Below are 27245 nucleotides of genomic sequence, written 5' to 3' on the forward strand. Positions count from 1 at the left end.
TGATAAAGCCAACCTCAGTGACCAGCAGTTCCGCTCGAAGCCACCAGAGGGAGTCCAAGAGCAGAACTAACCAAAGTACCATTCATGACCACAGGAGGGAGTCCGAGAACGGAATTCACAACAGGACACCTGCCCAGGATTGCAACCCAGGGACAACTGCAATACCACCAACCACCACCGGAGGGAACCCAAGAGCAGAATTCACAACAGTACCCCCCCTTGAGGAGGGGTCACCGAACCCTCGCCAGAGCCCCCAGGCCGATCAGGACGAGCCAGATGAAAGGCACAGACCAAATCAGCCGCATGGACATCAGAGGCAAAAACCCAAGAATTATCCTCCTGGCCATAACCCTTGCATTTGACAAGGTACTGAAGCCTCCGCCTCGAAAAGCGAGAATCCAAAATCTTCTCAACCACATACTCCAACTCCCCATCAACCAACACAGGGGCCGGAGGATCAACAGAGGGAACAACGGGCACCACATATTTCCGCAATAAAGATCTATGGAAGACATTATGGATAGCAAAAGAGGCCGGAAGGGCCAATCGAAAAGACACCGGATTAATAATCTCAGAAATCCTATAAGGGCCAATAAACCGAGGCTTAAACTTAGGGGAAGAAACCTTCATAGGAACATGACGGGAAGACAACCAGACCAGATCCCCAACCCGAAGCCGGGAACCAACACACCGACGACGGTTAGCAAAACGTTGAGCCTCCTCCTGAGACAACACCAAATTGTCCACCACATGAGGCCAAATTTGCTGCAACCTGTCAACCACAGAATCCACACCAGGACAGTCAGAAGGCTCAACCTGCCCCGAAGAAAAACGAGGATGAAAACCAAAATTACAAAAGAAGGGCGAAACCAAAGTAGCCGAACTAGCCTGATTATTAAGGGCAAACTCGGCCAATGGCAAGAAAGCCACCCAATCATCCTGATCAGCAGACACAAAGCATCTCAAATAAGTTTCCAAAGTCTGATTAGTTCGCTCGGTCTGGCCATTTGTCTGAGGATGAAATGCGCAAGAAAAAGACAAATCAATGCCCAGCCTAGCACAAAAGGCCCGCCAAAACCTAGAAACAAACTGGGAACCTCTGTCGGACACAATATTCTCCGGAATATCATGCAAACGAACCACATGCTGAAAAAACAACGGAACCAAATCAGGAGAGGAAGGCAATTTAGGCAAAGGCATCAAATGAATGCAGCATTGGTATTCCATATATTGAAGGAATGAGATTTGGAGGAATCACACGTAGGCAGCCTGAGCTGTGCGCTGCAGACGTGGAATCCATCGCTAGTCTCAGTTTCTTTCTATATATGGGATACCTTACTGCCTCTTCAAATTCACCCACAGGGTATAAATTTTCACCTCGCTATCACTTACAGCACGTAACTGATGAAGGTCGCTGTATGAGACTGAAACGTTTTTTGTTACTGTACTACCATTGAGACCTGAATAAATCCACTTGCATTATAACAGTTGAGTGCCAGGTTCTTATTATACTGTCTTGTCTAAGTCTGACCCATCTAGTACTTCACAGGGGCTACTGTCCAGGTCCCTTAGCCTGGCACGGAGAGTAGAACTGCCACTTGCAGATTCTCGACCTCCTTGGCATCTTCTTGCTAAACGTCTTTGGCTGTCAGCCATTCCATTATTTGGAGGGTCCCTTCTGTGCAATATCACCATTACACACTGAACGGGAAACCACTGGGTAAATCTGACATGGAGAAGGACTTGGGGATCCTAGTTAATGATAAACTTACCTGGAGCAGCCATTGCCAGGCAGCGGCTGTCAAGGCAAACAGGATCATGGGGTGCATTAAAAGAAGTCTGGATACACATGATGAGAACATTATACTGCACCTGGAGTACTGTGTCCAGTTTTGGACACCGGGGCTCAGGAAGTATATAATGGAACTAGAGCGAGTACAACAGAGGGCAACAAAATTAATAAAGGGGATGGGGGAACTACAACACCCAGAGAGATTAGCAAAATTAGGATTATTTAGTCTAGAAAAAAAGACAACTGAGGGGCGATCTAATAACCATGTATAAGTACATAAGTGTACAATACAAATATCTCTCCGAGGATCTATTTATACCAAGGAATGTGACGGTCACAAGAGGGCATTCTCTGCGTCTGGAGGAGAGAAAGTTTTTCCATCAACATTGAAGAGGATTCTTTACTGTTAGGGCAGTGAGAATCTGGAATTCCTTGCCTGATTAGGTGGTGATGGCGAACTCAGTTTAGGGGTTCAAAAGAGGCCTGGATGTCTTCCTGGAGCGTAACAATATTGTATCTTACAGTTATTAGGTTCTTTAAAAGGACGTAGATCTGGGGATTTATTCTGATGGAATATAGACTGAACTGGATGGACAAATGTCTTTTTTCAGCCTTGCTAACTATGTTACTATGTTTAGAACTAACTTGCTGAAGCTGATGTTTTCTCTGCAGATTTCAGGACTGCTGAACGGGGAGCATATTTTTTAAAATTTTGCACTTTATTAACCTTCAGTTAGTCGCGTCAAAATATTTACACTATTAGTCACAATGGGTACATGGGACCCAATTTTCATACAGAAAAATAAACAATATATTAAAAGAGAATTTTTACTTTATTTAGGAACCTACGGTACAGCACGTTAGCTGAATGAAAATATGACATTTTTAGTAATCAGCAAAATTTAAACCTCTACTTCTATACTAAGAAAAAAACAAGTAATAATTTGGTACAATAATCACATATCTTCTTATGGAGCTCATTGAACACAAATTTCTTGCAATCATGACATCTGGTTTTGTTTTTATCAGTCACTAGATCTCACATACAATTGACACTGACCTACTTCCACAAAAAAGCTCAATTTCATAAATGAGCTGTCTTTTCAGGAAACTTGACAATTTAGAAAATTCTGCTTTCATACTTTTATCGGCGCTTACGAATTCCATCGGAAAAATGTTTCAGCAATTCTCTTAGGGTAATTTTAGTCTTATTAGTCATGTTATAAATGACATAAGCATTTATTACTGATAGATTGAAGAGATGAAAAAACATAACCATTGGACATCTCTTACTGTTCGAAGCGACTTTATAAGTTTTGTACAGTTTATTATTTGTATCAACGCCACCCTTGGTTTTATTGTAAAAGACTATTATTTCCGGCTTCTTGTTATCAACTTCACATATATATACCATGATGCATAGTGGACAGTACTAGAAATGCCTTGGATTTTTTTTGCCATGGCACATGTAGTCAATGCAGGAAGGAGGGGTGCTCGGAAGATTCTAAAACAGAGGGTTAGTCACAGTCCATACTTGCGGAAACATGATGAAAACAAACTCGACTGGGGTCCGATGGACTCCACTAAACTAATTAAAGGTTAAATAGTACATACAAATTATAAATATTTTATAGACATTATAATTGTAATTGCTTTTTAGAATAAATGGTCATTGATCATTATATACATTTTCTAATAATGATTTAGTGCTCTAAGTTGTTTTCCCTTTCTCTTGTAGACAAGTGACTTTACATGATTACAGCTTGTAATTTTTCTTTTACATGGTGACACTGTAATGATTTAAAACAAAACCGGCTTCTCTCCTGTATGAGTTTTGCGATGCCTAACAAGTTGTGATGTATCTGTAAAACATTTCCCACATTCAGAACATGAAAATGGTTTTTCCCCTGTGTGAGTTCTCTGATGTTTAACAAGATACGATTTACCTAAAAAGCATTTCCCACATTTTGAACATGAAAATGGCTTCTCCCCTGTGTGAGTTCTCTGATGTGTAACAAGATGTGATTTAGCTAAAAAACATTTCCCACATTCTGAACATGGAAATGGTTTTTCCCCTGTGTGAGTTCTCTGATGTGTAACAAGATAATATTTATGCATAAAATATTTCCCACATTCTGAACAAGAAAATGATTTTTCTCCAGTGTGAGTTTTCTGATGTCTAAGAAGTTGTGATTTATCTGTAAAACATTTCCCACATTCAGAACATAAAAATGGTCTCTCCCCTGTGTGTGTTCTCTGATGTCTAACAAGATTGTGTTTCTCACTAAAACTTTTCCCACATTCTGAGCATGAAAATGGCTTCTCCCCTGTGTGAGTTTTTTGATGTGAAACAAAATGTGCTTTCGTTTTAAAAAATTTCCCACAATTTAAACATGAAAATGGTTTCACCCCTGTGTGAGTTCTTTGATGTGTAAGAAGATTTTTTTTCTCACTGAAACATTTCCCACATTCTGAGCATGAAAATGGCTTCTCCCCTGTGTGAGTTTTTTGATGTGAAACAAGATATGATTTCTTTTTAAAATATTTCCCACATTTTAAACATGAACATTGGTTCTTCCCTGAGTGACTTTGCTGATGTAAAAAAAATCTTGATTTAATACTGTAACATTTCCCAGATTCTGAATATAAAAATGTTTTTTCCCCTGTGTGAGCTACTTCATGTTCCTCAGTACTTTTGTGGTTTTGCTTTTCCATAATTTCCTTTAATGAAGAAGAAGAAAGGACCTGTTGAAAAGGATCAGATGATAGATTTTTCCTAAGAAGGGCTTGAGGTGAATCTGGGAAAATTACATATTCTTCACATGATTCTGATTTGATACCATGATCGCCTGTTTCAAAATCTGAAAATATCAGATGACCCTCTGTGCTCCTGGTACCATCATCTGCCAAGAATAAAATTATTTGTAAATAACACTGCATTTACAGTATATTAATATTTAGATTTTTCTATATTTTATAACATTTTCATACAAATTGTAATAAAATTCAGGTTTAGACTGACTAAGAAAGTAGACTGCTAACCAAGGACTAGTAGATTATGATGTTTGGCCACCAGGTTGTATTTTTTTCAATATTTTCTTGTCTCTGTTAACTGTAAGCCAGTGCTAGTGTACATCGCTCACACACTTTTTGACAGGTATATACATGTATCTAGCATAGAGCAAAACAGTATGGTCATGTAAAACTAAAACATGGCTTTGGTTAAAGTGTAGGTTTTGTATTTTTTTTTTACAAAAAGGAACTATGCGATAGATACAAGATAATAGAAGAAATTCTTTGTACTATTTTATATGTATTGGAAGTCAACAGCAAGCTTTGGACTCCGTCATGAAGTGATGGAGCAATGGAACATCTGAAAAAGAATTTGCAGCCGTGTCCTCTGTAATCCATGGTTGACAGTGGCAAGTTCTTTCAAAGATCACCTAACTTACAGGCTACAGACACCTTTGTGCACAACAAATAGGTAACCACATATGTGACTAAGCTTCTCTAGTGAATAAAGTTTCACATATCTGTTTTTTTGCTTGGAGTTATCCTGCTCATAGCAGTTTTTCACCTTTCCCACACTCAAACTTTTACCTTTTGGGATTTTTCTCCAGCTTCCACCCTTGGTATGTTTTGATTTCTCATGAACTAGCACTACTGAAGTTCAGTTACCCCCATCACCACCTCCTTCTTCACTGTCTATGGCTGTTTACTACAACCAAGCACACTCACTGCCAAGAAGGTATATGATTTCTCTGACATTCGTCCCCTCTCCATGGGACTTATTCACACTATGAAGTTCTGCACCGTAAAAATATTGGTATTTGGTGGTTCATGAGAAAAAAATTGCCACACGCTTCATTCTGTTGCAGTCAATGGACCAGGATATTTCATGGAATGGAAGGCAGCTTCTGCGCCTGTCTGCATTATGAATCAAAAGCTGCACACAGAGCCAAACAAGGCCACAATAGACACATCAAGTGCACATTCGTACACCATTTTTGTAAATGAAGATGTAACCCCAAGTCTGAGTGCTCAGTGCACAACGCTTCAGAATATGAACATAGGCATTATCCCTCAATCCGACATCAGCTTTTATACATCCAAAACTGATTTGTTGCACAACTGATGCAAACAGAAACAGAGAGTGGTCCAGTTAATTGTTGTTGGGTCTGTCTAGGTTCCATTATGTCTTCGTTTTTAGAATGGAAAACAAAGTTCTGCATGATGAGCTTTTTTATAAAAAAAATATAATATGAATAAAAGGTGTCATTTTATTCACACTATTTACCGATAACCATAAATCACTGTATTGTACATATACATCCAAAGAAGCAAGAAGAGCTATAGCTTTAAAAGTATGAATACTTTATTTGAATCAACAATAAAAACATAAATAAAGATAGGAAGCAAAAAAATTTTTTTCTGTAGAGACACTGTGCACATTATAAACGGACCAGCCTGTGAAGGATGTGGTGCTGGAAGGGCCTTGTAATTAAAGCCAGATGCAGCGGTAAAGCTTGCAAGGATATAATAAATAAGGTGCAAGTGCGACTTAAGATAAAGATAAAGGGTTAAATAACCTGGATGTAAAGGACCCCCAAAATTAGTACATTTGCTCAATAGCATAAACACATTACCTCCGTGGGCGTGGACCGGTTCCCTAGGCATGATAGTACCTAGGCATGATAGTTTTTTGAGGTTATACTGTATTGTACATGTTGTTACAATTACAGGGACACAAAATATGTCCATGTTTACTGGGATGGTTTTTGTGACGATCTGAGGTTGTGGGTTGTAATAATCACCTAGGAAGGTTAACGATACAACTATTTTTTACTCCTTACATCCATGGTTTTACAACTCCGGGTAGATGGCCAAAATACAGCCTCTGTACCAGGTGATACTCATTGTCTTCCAGCTTTTGGTTGAACCACAGATTTCGTATCTCCTGCCAGTATAGTCTGTAGTCCAAATCCACACTCCTCCAAGCGACAGATAACAAAACCAAAGCCCATGTATACAGCAACAACAGTCCTTAAGAAACTTCCTTAACCTTTGTCTGGCTGAGTAGGTACAATTGTAACTATTCCGCTTTAAAATTGCAATAACTTTTTTTCTAAAAGCCGTAGAGGGCTGAAATTTCGTGACATCTCTGCAGTCTGAAACCAATTAAAGGAGAACGTCTTCCCACAGTGGAGGTATATATGAAGGTACAATTGTACCTCTGCAGCCTGTTAACGTTGTAAAATTATGCAGCCTGACGAAGGTTAAATCAAGAAGACAGATCCCTCAGCGGTAGCAGGGGGAACCAGTCCAGCCGACAATCGATCTCCAAACTCCATAGGCCATCCATCCATGGGCTCCAGGACCTCAGCCTAGATCCTCACCCCTTGATGTCATTCCAACACCTCCCTGACTAGACATGTGAATTCTTGTTCTCTCTCCCTGGGATCAGCCCCCTGGATGGGCAGAAGAGCTCACACCGTCTCCCTTAAACATCGGCTTTTAACTCAAAGAATGAAGAATGTTACAAAAAGACCATCATCTAGAAATTCATGTGAGATCCCCTGTTATGACAGCTCCATTGGGAGCACCCTACTGAGAGAGGGGATCCGCCCACCAGGACAGGGAACCTACAGATTAAAAGGGGGCGGTCCTCCTCAGTTGTGTTTCAGAGCATGAGAGGAACCGCCAACCGGATTAGTACATAATAATCATATTTACATCACAGAGTACCATCACCTCTAAAGAGTGAGAAAATTACAACACACTTCCCTTCAGCCCAGGAAGATGCCATGGCGCGCTAGCTGAATGATCTCTCACTTCTTCCAGAAGGGTTTCCCCTTTGGCTGAATAAGCTAGGCAGATCGTGTCTCTTATCCACAGGGCGATAGTGTTCCTTGTGACACCCGACCACTTCTTTCTGCCTTGAAAGGAGACAAAGCCCTACTCTGCCTCCAAGACTGAGTCCTCTCTAAATACTCTAGTATATTAAAGTATGATATCTTTGTTCCTCCGCTGTAACAGGGCTATCGAAAAAGGATGGTAGATACATTTCCTGACTCCTATGAAATCTAGACGCGACTTTTGATAAATAAGCCGGGACCAGTTTCAGAACTATCTTGTCTTGAAAAATCATCAAAAATGGAGTATCTACGACAGTGCTTGAATGTCACTGACTCGTCTTGCAGAAGTTAAGTTTACTAATAAAGCTGTCTTGAGGGTCAGAACCTTAACAGAGGCAGCATCTTATGGTTCGAAGGGGGAAACTTGTTAATGCATCTAGCACAAGGTTCAAATCCAACGGAGGTAATCTAGAAATACGCACTATGTCACCCCGTTCACAGGCTTTTATAAATATAGTAACTCACCTGTCCCCTGCTACATTATACCTGTACTCTAAGGGTGTAACAGATAACCCCAACTCCCGACCCTTCTGCAAAAATTCCAGAATTGCCGGAATTGGAACCTGGTCCGACAGGGGAGCTGAGTGGAACAGCAAAAACTTCCTCCAGGTCTTATAATAAATTTTGGTGTTAACCTTCTTCCTACTCTTTAGTAAGGTGGTGATTAGGGCTTAAGAAAACCCTCTACGCCTCAGCAGCTCCCTCTCAAAATCCACGGCACCAAGTGGAGACCTTCCATCTGGGGATGACAGAATGGGCCCTGAGAGAGAAGCCCCGGGGTCGTTGGCAGTACCCAAGGGTCGGTCACGGACATCGCCCTCAGCCAAGAAAACCAAGGCCTCCTGGGCCAGAAGGGGGCGACCAAGATTACACTTGCTTTCTTGTCTCTGATTTTCCTGAGTACTAGCAGGATCAGACACATTGGAGGGAATGCGTAGAATGCCAGAGTATAATCCCACCGGACTTGAAGGGAGTCTACCACCTCTGGCTGGTCTGACGCTTGTATGGACGCAAACCTCCTGACCTGCTTCTTGTAGCAAAAACGTCTATGTCTGGGAGGGCCCATAACCTTACTATCTGCCTGAACACCCGTCGGTCTAGGGACCATTCCCCCTGGCATACGGAGTGACGACTGAGATAGTCTACCTGAATATTGTGTTCCCCTCTGATATGATGTGTTGACAGGGAGAGGAGGTGATCTTCGGCCAGGGTGAGTGTCGTCTGAGGTGGACATTAGTGACTGTGACCTTGTCCCCCCCTGCCGACTCAAATAGGCTACCACTGTAGTGTTGTCGGTGTGTACTCGTATATGTGTGCACAGCAGAATTGGTAGAAACTCGAAAAGCGAATACTTTACCGCCCTAATTCTTTCAGGTTTGAGGAACCCTGTGCTTTCCTGGTCGTCCACTTCCCCTGGGCTAGTCTGTCTCCCACGTGAGCTCCCCACCCAGAGAGACTGCCATCTGTCGTGACTATAATGTTGGGTTTTATCTCCCACTGTACCCCTTTGGACAGATGTAGTGGGTCTATCCACCAAGATAGGTTGTCCACAGTGGCGACTGACAACTGCATTCTTCCTTCGAGGTGACCCTGCAATCTCCTCTCTGCTTCGAGCACCTCATTCTGCAAAGCCCTGGTGTGAAATTGGGCCCACTGCATGGCCGGCATACAAGACATGAGAGAACCTAGCAGTTACATTGCATCCCTCAAGGACAGATCTGTATTGTCAATTATCTTCCCGACTTTCTGGATGATGCTGAGTCTTTTATTCTCTGGTAGAAAGCAACGTTGAGCTACCAAATCCAGAAGGAGGCCGAGGGAACTAGTCTTGATTTTTCCAAATTTATTATTCATCCCAGACCCTGTAGATGATATTATATGGTTCAGCAGGGTACTACACGGGGTAGCCGATCTCCCTACTACAAGGAAATCATCCAGATATGGGATGACCAGGGTATCCTGTTCTCTCAAATGAGCCATCACCTCTGCCATCACCTTAGTGAACACATGTGGTGCCATGGACAGATCAAATGGCACAGCAGCGAACTGAAAGTGTCTAAACTGATCGTGAGCCATACCGCCACTCTGAGGTACTGTTGGTGGTCCTGGTATTTGGGCAAGTGGCAATAGGCGTCCTTTAGGTCCAGGACCGTCATGAAGCACCTGGGAAACAGAAGCTTGGTTGTAGATCTTATGGACTCCGTTTTAAAGGTATGAGATCATAAGAAGGAATTTAGTTTTCACAAATTAATAATGGTTCTGAAAGAACCATCAGGTTTGGAGACCAAGAACAGAGGAGAATAAAACCCCCTCACTCCCTGGCCCCCAGGAACCTCAACTAGGATCCGTTTATTTATCAACTGCAGAATTTCCAGGTTCAGGGCCCGTTGTCGATCAGAGGAATCTCTTAGGGTTGTTAATATGAAAGCATCCAGAGGAATATTCCAGAATTCCAATTTTAGCCCAGATGAAATTACCGTATTTTTCGGACTATAAGACGCACCCCAAATTTTGGGGTGAAAATAGCAGAAAAAAAGATTTTTATAAGATGGGGGTCCATCTTATTGTCCGAATTTAAGGTATCTTATCTGAGGGCAGGCGGTGGTACAGCAGGGTCACAGGAGGCATGGTCCCTTTCTCAGGATAAGTCCGGTCCGATGTCGGCGGTGCTGATGTTCGGTGTGGGCTGTGGGGAGTGCACCTTAACAGGGTCCCTTCCTGCTAACGTGGGCGATGCCACAGCCTGGTGTCCACGGTGGGTTGCGGCAGTGGTGTAGCGGCGGCCAAGATGCGGTGATGCTGAGGTTCGGTGGGAGGTAAGGCGTGCACCTGAACAGGGTCCCTTCCTGCTAAGGTGGACGATGCCGCTGCCTGGTGTCCACGGGAGGTTGCAGCAGTGGTGTGGTGGTGGCAGAGGTGCGGTGATGCTGAAACGCAGTGGGCGGTACGGCGTGCACCTGAGCAGGGTCCCTTCCTCAGGTGAGGTGACGCCGCAGCCCGGTATCCAAGGCGAGCAGCAGAGTCGGATTAATTACGAGTTTCTTGGTGGCGATGGCCATCTTCCTGAGGCCACGCATGCGCAGATTGAGTTCTCTGCTTCCTGGGGCTTCAGGAAAATGGCCACAGTAGGCCGCGAGTGCGCAGATGGAGATCGCGGCAGCCATTTTCCTGAAGTCGAGATCTAAATCTGCGAACTCGGCTTCAGGAAAATGGCCGCCGTGAGCTCAATCTGAACACGTGTGGCCTCCCATGGCCATTTTCCTGAAGCCCCGGGAAGCAAAGAACTCAATCTGCGCACACGCGGCCTCATGAAGATGGCCGCCGCCACAGAGAAACCCATGATTCACCCAGCTCTGCTCTCCGTGGACACCGGGCCGCGGCGTCACCTCACCTGAGGAAGGAACCCTGCTCAGGTACACAGCATACCGCCCACCGCACATCAGCATCGCCACACCTCTGCCGCCGCCACACCACTGCCGCAACCAACCGGTAAGCCTGCGTTCGAACTTTAAGACGCACCCCCCATTTTCCTCACAATTTTTTGGGGGAAAAAGTGTGTCTTATAGTCCAAAAAATACGGTATATCGAGGATCCAGATATTAGATATTATGCGGACCCATTGTTTAAAGAAATATTTCAGCCTACCTCCCACCGGGAGATCAGGGCTAGTGTTACTTGTGCCTATATCTGGATGATGAGGTCCCACCGAAGTAGGCACCTTTATGTTTCGATTCCGCTAGCTCCCAGTCTCGGTTTCTATACTTCCTCTGAAAAGATGATCGCCTCCTAACGGTGTTCCTGAAAGTAGGGGTATACGGTTTAGGAAACCCTTTTTTCCTGTCACCCGCTTTTGCGAAGATCTCATTCAGCACAGGGCCAAACAAGCACCTCGGCATGGAATGGCACACAATTAGCGTGTGCATCCCCTTCCAGTTCTTCAACCACAGGGCTCGGCAGGCAGCATTGGCCAGACCAGCAGACCTGGCAGCTAACCGCAATGAGTCGACGGAAGCATCCGCCAGATAGGCTGCCCCTCCATGGATTTGTGGAAACGAGTCCAAAAACTTGTCCCTAGGCTTTCCAGACCAAATCTCATCCTCTAGCTGGTCCAGACAGACCATCATCAACCTGGCTGTACAGGAGCTGGCAATACCCGGTTTGAATGCTCCGGCCGACGACTCCCAAGTCCGCTTTAGAAACATCTCTGCCATTTTATTGGACGGATCTTTCAGGAGACATCTGTCTTCTAGGGGCAATGCTGACCATTTGGATGAAGAGGCTACTGCAGCATCGACTTTGGGGACTTTAACCCATTCTGCTAAGACATCATCATCAAAGGGGTATTTACGTTTTGTGGAGGATGGCAGGAACCACTGACTGTCCTGCTTCTCCCATTACCTCATCACAAGGTTTTTAACCATGTCAATCAGAGGAAAAGATTTCCGATTCCTGTGGCCTAGGAATGCGAACATCAAGTCCTGAGCAGACTTGGGCCCCATCTTGTCAGTCATTCCCATGGTAGACCAGACTGACCTGACCAATGCATCCACATTCTCAATAGAGGAACAAGACTTGCCCTTCTCGTCTGAGGAAGATGAAGACAAAGAGGATTCTCCAGATTCCATTTGCTGTCCTCTTGCTGGCAGGATAGATCCTGAGTCAGATTCTACACAGCTAGCCTTCCTATGGGTTTTCCGCCCTTTAAGGGAGCTCCTAATCTCCTTTCTGATAAATGTTTTAAGATCAGGCGTACGCAGCATAGGAGCTTCCTCCTCCAGGGTCTGGCATATACACGATTGACATAGCCTTTTAAGCGTCAGGCAGGGGCTCTGTACATAAAATAAAGCACACTGTGCTTGGTTTTAACGGACTTTTTCTTTACCTGGGAATACACAGAAACAGAAGGGGGATTCAGCTTACCAGGTGATCATTGCATGCACTCACCAACTGAAGCTTGTTAGCAGGGTACCGGCTTGGGAGGTGGAGACATAGCATATGATTTGGGCGTTACAAATGATTGCTGACCCCGTTCACTCCTGGCATCCGTGGTGTCATTCCTAGAGCGACCACTGTTGCTGCCAATCCTGCGCCGTTCAGTGGCCCCTTCTTTAGGCGGTGGGTGCTCCTCGACATCTCTTGGGGAAGACATGCTACCGGCACACTGCTGCTGTATGTCACGCCCCTTCACTTTCCCATCCACAATGTACCTCTCCGGTCCGTCCGGAAGTTAAGTACAAGAAGTCCGGTTCACGGGCGCGTCACCTTGTATGCATGGATGCCTGATCTGGAATGGCCTCCACGCGGTGCCGGACGGCCGATGCCTGCACCGAATGGAACACGGGAAGCTCACCTCTACCTGTGCCGCACCCACGTGGCCCAGGGCGGCGCTACCCAGGCCCTGGGATCGCGACAGCCATGTCAGATGAGGAGGCGCCTGAACAGGCAGAGCACCCATGACGCTGCTTCTGGCATCCCAGGCTCTTCCATTCTCACAGGCACCGCACAGAGGCTGATTGGACACAGGTTCGATTTCTTCCACAGGTTCCCATCAAAACAGGAAACCAACTGAGGAAGCGAGGGGGACCATCCCCTTTTAACTTGTAGGTTCCCTGTACTGGTGGGCGGATCACCTCTCCCAGTAGGGTGCTTTTGTGGTGATAGGAAAATATGATTTTTATTTTTACGGCTCTACTTTATAAACTTCTGTGAAACACTTGGGGGTTCAAAGTGCTCACCACACATCTAGATAAGTTCCTTGGGGGGGTCTAGTTTCCAAAATGGTGTCACTTGTGGGGGGTTTCCACTGTTTAGGCACATCAGGGGCTCTCTAAATGCGACATGGCATCCGATATCAATTCCAGCCAATTTTGCGCTGAAAAAGTCAAACGTCGATCCTTCCCTTCAGAGCTCTGCCATGCGCCCAAACAGTGGTTTACTCCCACATATGGGGTATCAGTGTACTCAGGCCAAATTGAACAACAATTATTGGGGTCCAATTTCTCCTGTTACCCTTGGTCAAATAAAAAAAAAATTAGATCTGAAGTAAATTTTTTGTGAAAAAAAAGTTACCGTATTTTTCCGACTATAAGACGCACTTTTCCCCAAAAAAAATTGTGAGGAAAATGGGGGGGGTGCATCTTATAGTTGGAACGCAGGCTTACCGGCATTGTGGCGGCGACAGAGGCGCGGTCAGCGGTATGGCGTGAGAAGGGCCCCGTCCATATTTGAGGTGGATCCGCGGCCCGGTATTGAAGGAGAGCAGCAGAGCTGGGTGAGTTACGGTTTTCCCGGTGGCGGCGGCCATCTTCCTGAGGCCGCGCATGTGCAGATTGAGTTTTCTGCTTCCTGGGGCTTCAGGAAAATGGCCGCGGGAGGCCGCGCATGCGCAGATGGAGATCGTGGCGGCCATTTTCCTGAAGCCGAGTTCGCAGATTGAGATCTCGGCTTCAGGAAAATGGCCGCCACGATCTCCATCTGCGCACGCGTGGCCTCCCGCGGCCATTTTCCTGAAGCCCTGGGAAGCAGAGTACTGAATCTGCGCACGCGCGGCCTCAGAAAGATGCCGCCGCCACCGGGAAAACCGTAACTCACCCAGCTCTGCTGCTCTCCTTCAATACCGGGCCGCGGATTCACCTAAAATGTGGACGGGACCCTGCTCACGCCATACCGCTCACTGCGCCACATCATCCCCGCATCTCTGTCGCCGCCACAATGCCGGTAAGCCCGCCTACACCGGGAAAACCGTGACTCACCCAGCTCTGCTGCTCTCCTTCAATACTGCCGTGGCATCACCTCAAATGTGGAAGGGACCCTGGCCGCCGCCACCTGAGGAAGTGACCGCACACCTGCCGCCGCCACAGCACTGCCGCAACCTCCCCATGGACACCAGGCCATGGCGTTGCCCACCTAAGCAGGATGGGACCCTGCTCAGGTGCACGCCGTTCCGCCCACCGCACCTCAGCATCACCTCACCTCTGCCACCACCATGCCTCCTGTGACCCTGCTCTGCCACTGCCTGCCCTCAGGTAAGAGATCTTAAATTCGGACAATAAGACGGACCCCCATCTTATAAAAAAATCTTTTTTTCTGCAATTTTCACCCCAATTTTGGGGTGCGTCTTATGGTACGGTGCGTCTTATAGTCCGAAAAATACGGTAAATGTTCATTTTTTTTTAAAACATTCCAAAAATTCCTGTGAAGCACCTGAACGGTTAATAAACGTCTTGAATGTGGTTTTGAGCACCTTGATAGGAGCAGTTTTTAGAATTGTGCCAATTTTGATTTTAACCCTTATAACTTCTGTCATGATTCTCAATGGCGAGAGAACATAGCCCAGCATATATGAGAACTAGCTCTTGGAAGATGGAAACTATACTGACCATGAACTAAACCTGCCGCACAACTAGAAGTGGCCGGGTAGCATGCCTACGTTATTTTATCCCTAGATGCCCAGCGCCAGCCGGAGAACTACCTAATCCTAGCAGAGGAAAAGACAGTCCTGGCTCACCTCTAGAGAAATTTTCCCAAAAGGCAGACAGAGGCCCCCACATATATTGGCGGTGATTTTAGATGAAATGACAAACGTAGTATGAAAATAGGTTTAGCAAAATCGAGGTCCGCTTACTAGATAGCAGGAAGACAGAAAGGGCACTTTCATGGTCAGCAGAAAACCCTATCAAAACACCATCCAGAAATTACTTTAAGACTCTAGCATTAACTCATAACACCAGAGTGGCAATTTCCGATCACTAGAGCTTTCCCGACACAGTAACGAAACAGCAGCTGTGAACAGGAACAAAATGCAAAAACACACAAGGACAAAAGTCCAACTTAGCTGGGAGTTGTCTAGTAGCAGGAACATGCACAGAGGCTTCTGATTACATTGTTGACCGGCAAGAAACTGACAGAGGAGCAAGGTTATATAGCGACTCCCACATCCTGATAGGAGCAGGTGAACAGAGGGGATGATGAACACAAGTTCAATTCCACAAGTGGCCACCGGGGGAGCCCAGAATCCAATTTCACAACAAACTTCCTATCAAAAAAAAAAAATTGTGCTGATGTTAAGTAGACATGTGGGAAAAATACAGCTCTTACCGATAACGGTATTTCTCTGAGCCCATGACGGCACCACGGAGAGACGGGATCCGCCCACCAAGGACAGGAAACCTACAGATAAAAAGGCGGTACCTCTCTCCTGCATCAGTTGTTTACTAGAGAACGATCGGAGACTAATGAATAGAGTCTTAATTTTAACATTACTTGAAAACTTATTTGAGATACCGCGTGACTATTTAGATAATTGGCATAGGGCACTATATTAATGTGCACACCAATAAGTGAAGGGAGGGAATGTACGGGTGCTGTTATGGGCTCAGAGAAATACTGTTATCGGTAAGAACTATATTTTTCTCTGATGCCCATGATGGCACCACGGAGAGAATTGCAGAGATTGTACATTTAGGGAGGGCCCACCGCTTCCAGAACCCTTTTACCAAAGGTAAGGTCTGAAGAGGAGATAAGGTCCAATCTATAGTGCTTATAGAATGTAGATGGTGAAGACCAGGTAGCAGCTCTACATATCTGATCGATTGAGGCTCTGGCCTTCTCCGCCCATGAGCTTGCAACTGCTCTCGTTGAGTGAGCCTTGACATTTCCTGGGACGGGTACTCCGCTTGATGAGTACGATAGGCTGATGGCGTCCGTGATCCATCTTGCCAAAGTGCCTTTGGAGGCTTTTTTCCCCTTCCGGGGACCCTGAAAGCACACAATAAGAGAGCTGTCCTCCCTACTCTCTCTGGTGGCTTCTATGTAATGCATCAGGCATCTCCTAACATCCAATGTATGTAAGGACTCTTCCTCCTTGTTTTTGGGGTTAGGACAAAAGGAGGGAAGAGATATCTCTTGTGTCCTATGGAATCGGGATGCTACTTTAGGGAGATACGCTGGATCTGTTTTGAGAACAACCCTATCATCAAGGAATTGAGTGAAAGGGGGGTTAGCAGATAGAGCCTGTATGTCGCTAACTCTACGTGCAGAGGTGAGAGCGTCCAGCAGAGATGTTTTGAGGGATAAGATTTTTAATGGGATATCTGCCAAGGGTTCAAATGGAGGTTTAGTCAGGGCTTTAAGGACTAAATTTAAATCCCACTGAGGGGTGTTCCTTACAGGAAGAAGTCTCGATCTACCAGCTGCCCTGATCAACCTGGAAACCCACCGATACTCCGCCAAATCGTAGTTGAATAGAGCTCTCAAAGCTGGTACGTGGACTTTCAGGGTGCTTGTGGCCAGACCAATTTCTAACCCGTTTTGCAGGAATTCTAGTATGGCTTTAAGAGGGACTCCCTCATCTATTTTGGCACCCGAGGATAGGAATTTTTTCCATATTTTCCTGTACTACCTGGTTGTAATTGGTTTCCTACTTTGTTTTTAAATCATATATTTTTTATTAAAGCATATGACACGCCATTAACACAGTCCGATACAATTTCCAGACAAATACCGTACATTAGATACATGACCTGATAATATATTTTCATTTTACTAAACAACACCCTTACCACCTAACCAACCCCCCTCCCCCTCCCCCCAATCTCTTGCCCATTATCCAATACAACCATCTGACAGCATCACCTCTTGAGAAAAGATAACAAGCTTTACAAAAACACGCCTGTACATGTAGGAGTCCTCCCTGTTATGATCCGGTGACCTTGGAGCCACATGAAACTTTCTCTGGAGTCGGTGGAACCTGTACTGACCGCAAATCCTGAACTAACACAGCAACTAGAAGTAGCCGTGGGGTGTGCCTAACAAAACCCTAGACACCTCGACACAGCCGGAGGACTAAATACCCCTATAGATGGAAATAGGAATACTGCCTTGCCTCAGAGCAGAACCCCAAAGGATAGGCAGCCCCCCACAAATAATGACTGTGAGTAGGAGAAGAAAAGACACACGCAGGTAGAAAACAGGATTTCGCAAAAGAGGCCACTCTAGCTAAATAGGAAAGGATAGGACAGAATACTAGGCGGTCAGTAATAAAACCCTTCCAAAAATATCCACCGCAGATAATACAAAAAATTCCACAATCTAACTAAAGACGTGGAATGAATATCTGCAACCCCAGAGAATACAACAAGACTAAGAAAATACTGACACAATCTAAGCTGGACAAGAAAGCACAAAAGAATAGCACTGAATTATGAAGCACACAGCATGTGTGCCACAGAGAAAAAAAAAAACAGACACTTATCTTTGCTGATTTGGCAGAAAGGCAGGAGGAACGGCAGAGGTCCAACACCTCCCAACAACAATTGACAACTGGCAAGGACTAATGAATCCTGCACACCTAAATACCCCAGTCAGAACTGCAATCAGCAGACACACCTGACCAGGACTGCAACCCAGGGACAACTGCATTACCACCTACTACCACCGGAGGGAACCCAAAAGCAGAATTCACAACACCCCCCAGAATCAACTACACGACACCCATTCTACTTTGCAGTAACTCAGCAGACGCCACACCTGGGTAATTCATCCATGCACCCCACACATTTTCAAATTTTGTACTCTGACCTCTCTTACAGTATATATTTCTTTCCATAAGGACAATAAAATTTATCTTGTTGATAAATTCCTTTTTCCCTGGCGTTTTTTCATCCAACCAGTGCATTGCGATAAGCTTTCTCGCAGCATACAGCAATCTTGCGATAGTCAGCCTTCCACATTCATCCGTAGCAATATCATCCATACAGCCCAAAAGGCAAGTCAGCGGGTTACGCACCACATCTACTCCTGTCACCTCCTGGATCAAGTTAAGCACCTTCACCCAAAAGGGTTGGAGGCGAGCACACGACCACATCATATGTAGCAGATCAGCGCCTTCCTCACCACACCTGGGACACTTTGAGTCACCTCTCAGTCCTGCCTTCCTCATCCATGCCGGGGTCCTGTACACCCTATACACCAGGTATAACTGTGACACACTCTTAGCCTCACTCAGGGAAGCCCTGGGGATATATTGAAGTATGGACTCCCACTGGGACTCCGACAAGGGGCCCACATCCGCCACCCATTTCTCCTTAATCTTTAACGGATGCTTCAATAAAAAGGTATCCATCAGACCCCTGTACATCAAGGTAATGAACCCCCTCATATTCCTCCGAGGCCCAATAAGATTCAACAAGCTATCTGACTGCAAATTCACGCGCAACACCTCATTTTGACAGTTTAGGGCATGTCTCAGCTGCAGGTACTGAATGACTTCTGGGTTAAAGGAAACTCAGTCCTAAGTGTCTCGAATGTTTTAATAACATCTCCATCAAGCAACTGAGACACGAACCAAGTGCCAATGTGCCTCCACTGACCGAACCCCCACAATCTCATGAGCTCTGCCAACCTAGGTTCAAACCAAATTGGAGTATATCTCGTAAATTCCGTTACTCCCCTCCATTGCTTAATTTTCTGCCATACTTTCCCCATCATAGCTATTGTTGGGAATTTTGGGGGGTTAATTCTGAATCTACCTGCTTCAAGACTGGCCAACAATGGGCCCTTCCCTACCGCGCGTTCAATGATTATCCCTGCTGAAGAGCTCTGTTCTGGCTCTCCCCAACCTACCATGTGCTGGCATTGAGATGCTATATAGTAAATCCATGGATTGGGGACCGCCAGACCACCCTCATCTTTTGCCCTTTGCAGATGTTCCAATTTGATGCGCGCCTGTCCACCCTTCCAAATTAAATCCCTAAATAGAGTATTGATCCTATAAAATTTACTCTGAGGCAGCCACACTGGAGCATTATGCAATATGTAGAGGAGCTCAGGCATAAGTATCATTTTGATCAAATTGGCTCTGCCTGCGACCGACAGAAATAGCTTCTTCCAGGCCCCAATCTTCTGCTGGAACTTCCCAAGCAAAGGAGTCAGGTTGAGCCGCACATAGTCCTCTATTTTGTCCGAAACCACAATGCCCAGATACTTAAACTCATGTACTACTCTTAAGGGAACCCCAGGGTCAAGAGTCAGAGGAGCCGCCGCGTCCATGGGCAACAACACAGACTTCTCCCAATTAATAGATAATCCGGAAAGAGCCCCAAATTTAGAGATACTGTTCATAGCGGCCCCCAGAGACTCCTGTGCATCTTCCAAGAACAATAACACGTCGTCAGCGTACAGGGCTATTTTTTCTTCATAGTTTCCATACCGAAACCCCTTTACGTCCCTGTCCCTCCGTATTGCCGCCGCCAAGGGCTCAACAGCAATTGCAAGCAGCAGAGGAGACAAGGGGCACCCCTGCCGCGCTCCCCTATACAAAGGGAAATCCCCCGACAAGACTCCATTCACCCGTATCCTGGCTCTTGGAGACGCATACATCAGCTGCACCTAACGTATGAACCTCTCACCAAAACCCATAGCCTTCATGACCGCCCACAAATACCGCCACTCCACACTATCAAACGCCTTAGCGGCGTCTAAAGACACCACAACCCTCCGACCCATATTATCCGCCTTTACCTGCATATTGAGAAACAGTCGTCGAAGATTACACGCTGTAGAACTATTGGGCATAAATCCGGACTGGTCTCGGTGTATTAGTGTTGTTATCACCTTGTTAAGACGGTTAGCCAACATCTTGGCCAAGATTTTGATATCTGTCGTTAATAACGAGATTGGGCGATAAGAAGCTGGATCCCTCGGATCCTTACCCTGTTTTGGCAGTACAACAATTATTGCCTCCCGCATGGACCTCGGCAGCTCCCCCTCCACCAGACCAGCAGCATACACCTCCAATAAGGCAGGAAGCAGTATCTCTTTATATTTTTTATACACCTCCCCCGGGATCCCATCTACCCCCGGGGCTTTATCATTGGGCATAGAGACCAATGCGGCGTCAAGCTCCTCCAAGTTAAACGGCCCCTCAAGAAGTCCCCGATCGGCCACTGAGAGTCTGGGAAGCTGTACCCCTGTCAAGAAACCATCCACCTCCTCCATCGTTGGCTGTACCCGTGATTTATAAAGATCCTAGTAATACTCAGTCATCACCTCCAAAATTGCTTTGCAACCAGTGTGCTCCCTCCCATCCCATCCCTTCAAAGTGACTATATGTGTGTAATCTCTCTGCGCCGTCACTATTCTGGAAAGGAGATGGCCCGCCCTGTCCCCCTCTTCAAAGTATTTGGCAGTTTGAAACATTCTTCTACGTTCCGCTGTTTTCATTGCCATCTGACATACTCTATTCTGCGCCACCTTTAATCTTCCCTGTGCCTCTGGGGATTGATCGTTAATTAATGCCTCCTCAGCCTCCTCCAACTCTTTTATCAACATCTGATCCTTCCTGCCTGTTTCTGCCTTCATTCGAGATATCCCCTTAATACAACAGAGCCCTTTGAAATAGGCCTTCATGGCCTCCCATACCGTCAATACCGAAGCCGACCCAGCATTAATTTTAAAATATTCCTCAATTCCCCCCCCCATGTGTCCATCTAAATCAATAAGGTGTAGCCAGAACGGATTCAGCCTCCACATGCACCCCCAGAAGGCCAGGATCACACACTCTCAAGTATCACACTCATGGGGGAATGATCAGATATTGTTCTAGCCATATACGTTACCTCCCCTACAAGGCCCAACATCTGTGAATTGCCCAAGGCCAGATCTATTCTTGACAAAGAAGCGAAAGAGGACGAAAAACAGGAATACTTATACACCCCAGGATGAGAAATCCTCCAAAAATCATGCAGAGCAGTTTCCCTCAGGACGGCACCAAATGGTGTGCAATTACCACCCGACTTCAACGGCTCTCGTCTCCCCCTATCCCAGTGTGCGTCCGGAATGTTGTTAAAGTCCCCTATTATCAAAAATGGTATCCCCGGTGTCTCCTCCAATATTCCCAGAAATCTGTGGATAACCTTTCCACAATATGGTGGTGGAATATAAATTGAAACCAGCCACATCAGACATCCGTCCAATTTTGAAAGCAAACATACGAATCTACCCGACTGATCTATAACCACTTTGTGATACACAAAATGTACCCCGGCACAGATGAGGATGCTGACCCCCCTGGAATATGCTGAATATGTGGCATGTTACCCCACCTGAACCCATCTCTTAGCCAGAAAATGAGTTCTCTCCTTCACCATATGAGTCTCCTGCAGACAGATCACTGACGGCTTGGCATCATTCAAAAATTTGAACACAGCTTGCCGCTTCACACCAGACGCCAAACCCCTGACATTCCAACTCACAATTCTCATTCTTCCCGCCATTTTCCCTCCTCAGTACATATATTTCCACATTTTTTCATCCATTTGCGGCCAAAGCCACAACCACAGTAACCATGGTGATGTACATTATACAAATATTTCCCCAACCCCACCCCCCACACAACAGAGAAACATCCCCAACAGTAAGTTAGTAAAAGAGAAACAAGAATAAGAAAGAACCGTTCTATCATCCCGCTGAGTCCTTTAATTTTGCTTGACGCAAATGTTGCTCGTTGCTGTCCAGCCATCCGAGTGCCTCTTTATCCTCCGTGAAGAAGTGCACTTTCCCTTCAGCGACCACTCTTAGTTTGGCCGGGTACAGCATCGAGTAAGTGACGCTGATCTCCCTCAGCCTTTTCTTGATATGGACAAATTTGGCTCTCTGCTTCTGCACCTCTATGGAGAAGTCCGGAAATATGGAAATCCTGGAGCCATTTATCTGCAAATCCGGGTTTTCTCTGGCATGTCTGAGAATGGCGTCTCTGTCACGGTAGTGCAAGACCTTGACTAGCACTTGTGTAGGAGGACGCCCAGGGGGGAGGGGATACATAGGCACGCGGTGTGCTCTTTCAATAGCATACATCCGAGATAACTTGTCGGCTCCAATATGGTTTAATAGCCATTTTTCAAAGAACTCTGTTGGCGCCGCACCTTCCGTCTTTTCAGGCACCCCAATCAGCCACACATTATTGCGCCTGGACCTATTTTCAAGGTCATCTGTTTTTGCTTGTATGGCAAAAATCGCAGCACTCATGCGTTTTGTAGCCTTATCCGCCTTAGCAATACAGTCCTCGGCACCGCTAATGCGTTTTTCCGCCTCTCCCATCCTTTCCTTAGTCACGTGCAAGGAATGTTGCATTTTAGACATGTCTGCCTGCATGACCCCCATCTGTGCAGCCATGTTGGTGATAGTATTGTGACTGTATAAAACCACCTTAAACACATCCTTCAGAGTGGGCTCCTCAGGAATCTGCATTCCCTCGATGCATAGCACAGAGCCTTTCATGATTCCCTGTCATGGTTCCCAATGGCAAGGGAACGTAAGAAACATATAAATAACGAACAAGCTCTCGGGTGATGGAAACTCGAGTTGACCGTGAGCTAAATCTACCACACAACTAATAGTAGCCAGGGAGCATACCTACGGCTTCCTATATGCCACGCGCCAGCCGGAGGACTAACTACGCCTGGTAGAGGAAGAAACAGACCTGGCTTACCTCTAGGGAAATACCCCAAAAGATGATAGCAGCCCCCCACATGTAATAACGGTGAATTAAGAGGAAAAGACATACACAGTATGAAAGTAGATTTAGCAAAGAGAGGTCCACTTACTAGATAGCAGAAAGATACAAAAGAGGACTTCACGGTCAACTGAAAACCCTTTCAAAAACCATCCTGAAATTACTTTAAGACTCCTGTGTCAACTCATGACACAGGAGTGGCAATTTCAGCCCGCAAGAGCTTCCAGCTACAGAGAATTACAAAAACTGCAAACTGGACAAAAGATACAAAACAAAAGGACAAAGTCCACTTAGCTGATAAGCAGACTAGTAGCAGGAACATGCAACCGAAGGCTCTGGTTACAATGATGACCGGCAAGGAAATGACTGGAGAGCAAGGCTAAATAGGAAACTCCCAAACACTGATGGAAGCAGGTGAACAGAAGCAGAAAAGTGCAAACAAGTCACCAATACCACCAGCAACCACCAGGGGAGCCCAAAAAGCGGATACACAACAGTACCCTCCCCTTAAGGAGGGGGCACCGAACCCTCACAAGAACCGCCAGGGCGATCTGGATGAGCCCTATGAAAGGCACGAACCAAATCCGAGGCATGAACATCAGAGGCAGTTACCCAAGAATTATCTTCCTGACCATAGCCCTTCCATTTAACCAGATATTGAAGTCTCCGTCTGGAAATACGGGAGTCCAAGATCTTTTCTACCACGTACTCCAATTCACCCTCCACCAGCACAGGAGCAGGAGGTTCAGTAGAAGGAACCACCGGTACCTCATATCTCCGCAACAGCGACCGATGGAACACATTATGGATAGCGAAAGATGCCGGGAGGTCCAAACGAAAGGAGACAGGGTTAAGAATCTCCAAAATCCTATAAGGACCGATGAACCGAGGCTTAAATTTAGGAGAAGAAACCCTCATAGGGACAAAACGGGAAGACAACCACACCAAGTCCCCAACACGAAGGTGGGGGCCAACACGATGACGGCGGTTAGCAAACTGCTGAGTCCTCTCCTGGGACAATTCCAAATTATCCACCACTTGTCCCCAAATCTGATGCAACCGATCCACTACCGCATCCACTCCAGGACAATCCGAAGATTCAACCTGACCAGATGAAAAACGCGGATGAAACCCTGAATTGCAAAAGAAAGGAGAAACCAAAGTGGCAGAACTAGCCCGATTATTAAGAGCAAACTCCGCCAACGGCAGAAAGGCAACCCAATCATCCTGATCCGCAGACACAAAACACCTCAAATAAGTCTCCAAAGTTTGATTAGTTCGTTCCGTCTGGCCATTGGTTTGAGGATGGAATGCAGACGAAAAAGACAAATCAATGCCCAACCTGGCACAGACTGCCCGCCAAAATCTAGACACGAACTGGGTACCCCTGTCAGAAACGATGTTTTCCGGAATACCATGCAAGCGAACCACATTTTGAAAAAACAGAGGGACCAACTCAGATGAGGAAGGCAACTTAGGCAATGGCACCAAATGAACCATTTTAGAAAAACGGTCACACACCACCCAGATGACAGACATCTTCTGAGAAACAGGGAGGTCCGAGATAAAGTCCATAGAGATGTGCGTCCAAGGCCTCTTCGGAATAGGCAAGGGCAACAACAACCCACTAGCCCTAGAACAACAAGGCTTGGCCCGAGCACACACATCGCAAGACTGCACAAAAACACGCATATCTCGAGACAGGGAAGGCCACCAGAAGGATCTAGCCACCAAATCTCTGGTGCCAAAAATTCCCGGATGACCTGCCAGAGTAGAAGAATGAACTTCCGAGATGACTCTAGTGGTCCACTCGTCAGGAACAAACAGTCTACCAGACGGACAACGATCAGGTCTATCCGCCTGAAATTCTTGCAAAGCACGCCGCAAATCTGGAGAGACAGCAGACAAAACCACTCCATCCTTAAGGACACCAGCAGGTTCAGAATTCCCAGGAGAGTCAGGCTCAAAACTCCTAGAAAGAGCATCTGCCTTCACATTCCTAGAACCCGGTAAGTACGAGACCACAAAATTAAACCGGGAAAAGAACAACGACCAACGTGCCTGTCTAGGATTCAGGCGCCTGGCAGACTCCAAATAAATTAAATTCTTGTGATCAGTCAAAACTACCACCTGATGTTTGGCACCCTCAAGCCAATGACGCCACTCCTCAAATGCCCACTTCATGGCCAAAAGCTCCCGATTACCAACATCATAGTTTCGCTCGGCGGCCGAAAATTTTTGCGAAAAGAACGCACAAGGTCTCATCACTGAGCAGTCGGAACTTTTCTGCGACAAAACCGCCCCCGCTCCGATCTCGGAAGCATCGACCTCAACCTGAAAGGGAAGAGAAACATCAGGCTGGCGCAACACAGGTGCAGACAAAAAGCGGCGCTTAAGCTCCCGAAAGGCCTCCACGGCAGCAGGGGACCAATTGGCAACATCAGCACCCTTTTTAGTCAAATCCGTCAGAGGTTTAGCAACGCCAGAAAAACCAGCTATAAATCGACGATAAAAATTAGCAAAGCCCAAGAATTTCTGGAGACTCTTCAGAGAAGTAGGCTGCGTCCAGTCGTAAATAGCCCGAACCTTGACAGGGTCCATCTCAATAGAAGAAGGGGAAAAAATGTACCCCAAAAAGGAAATTTTTTGAACCCCAAAAACACACTTTGAACCCTTTACACACAAAGAATTCTCCCGCAAAACCTGAAAAACCCTCCTGACCTGCTGAACATGAGACTCCCAGTCATCAGAAAAAATCAAAATATCATCCAAGTACACTATCATAAATTTATCCAAATATTCACGGAAAATATCATGCATTAAGGACTGAAAGACAGAAGGTGCATTAGAAAGGCCGAAAGGCATTACCAAATACTCAAAATGGCCCTCAGGCGTATTAAATGCGGTTTTCCACTCATCCCCCTGCTTAATTCGCACCAAATTATACGCCCCACGAAGATCAATCTTAGAGAACCACTTAGCCCCCCTTATGCGAGCAAACAAATCAGTCAGCAAAGGCAACGGATACTGATATTTGACTGTAATTTTATTCAGGAGTCGATAATCAATACAAGGCCTCAGAGAGCCATCCTTTTTAGAGACAAAGAAAAAACCGGCTCCTAAAGGTGATGAAGAAGGACGAATATGTCCCTTTTCCAGGGACTCCTTAATATACTCGCGCATAGCAGCATGTTCAGGTACAGATAGGTTAAACAAACGACCCTTTGGAAATTTACTGCCAGGAATCAGATCTATGGCGCAATCACAATCCCTGTGAGGAGGGAGTGAACCAATTTTAGGCTCTTCAAAAATATCACGATAATCAGACAAAAATGCCGGAATCTCAGATGGAATAGATGACGAAATGGACACCAAAGGAGTGTCCCCATGAGCCCCCCGACATCCCCAGCTTAACACAGACATAGCTTTCCAGTCAAGGACTGGGTTATGAGACTGTAACCATGGTAATCCAAGCACCAAAACATCATGTAAATTGTACAACACAAGGAAGCGAATCACCTCCTGATGGTCTGGAGTCATACGCATAGTCACTTGCGTCCAGAACTGTGGTTTATTACAAGCCAAAGGTGTAGAATCAATACCCTTCAGAGGTATAGGGACTTCCAGAGGCTCTAAATCAAACCCACAGCGCCTGGCAAAGGACCAGTCCATAAGACTCAGAGCGACGCCAGAGTCCACATAGGCATCCACGGTAATAACTGATAATGAACAAATCAAGGTTACAGACAAAATAAATTTGGACTGTAAAGTGCCAATTGAAATAGACTTGTCAACCTTCCTAGTACGTTTAGAGCATGCCGATATAACATGAGCAGAATCACCACAATAGAAGCATAACCCATTTTTACGCCTATAATTCTGCCGCTCGCTTCTGGACATAATTCTGTCACATTGCATTTTCTCTGGCATCTCTTCAGAAGATACCGCCAAATGGTGCACGGGTTTGCACTCCCGCAAACGCCGATCAATCTGAATTGCCAATGTCATGGACTCATTCAGACCTGTA

The 27245-nt window shown here is 45.8% G+C and overlaps 1 protein-coding gene across 1 annotated transcript in view; it reads right to left on the reverse strand.

Moving 5' to 3' along the window:
• Positions 1-2557: 2557 nt before the first annotated feature.
• LOC143767276 (uncharacterized) overlaps positions 2558-27245 on the reverse strand; it is a 31595-nt gene continuing 6907 nt past the window's right edge. The window contains exon 6 of the mRNA XM_077255483.1: positions 2558-4695. Within this exon, the coding sequence (XP_077111598.1) occupies positions 3593-4695 (1103 nt within the window). The 3' untranslated portion in view covers positions 2558-3592. The remainder of the gene's footprint in view (positions 4696-27245) is intronic.

This window comes from Ranitomeya variabilis, chromosome 4 (assembly GCF_051348905.1).
Source record: "Ranitomeya variabilis isolate aRanVar5 chromosome 4, aRanVar5.hap1, whole genome shotgun sequence".
Classification (NCBI taxonomy): domain Eukaryota; kingdom Metazoa; phylum Chordata; class Amphibia; order Anura; family Dendrobatidae; genus Ranitomeya; species Ranitomeya variabilis.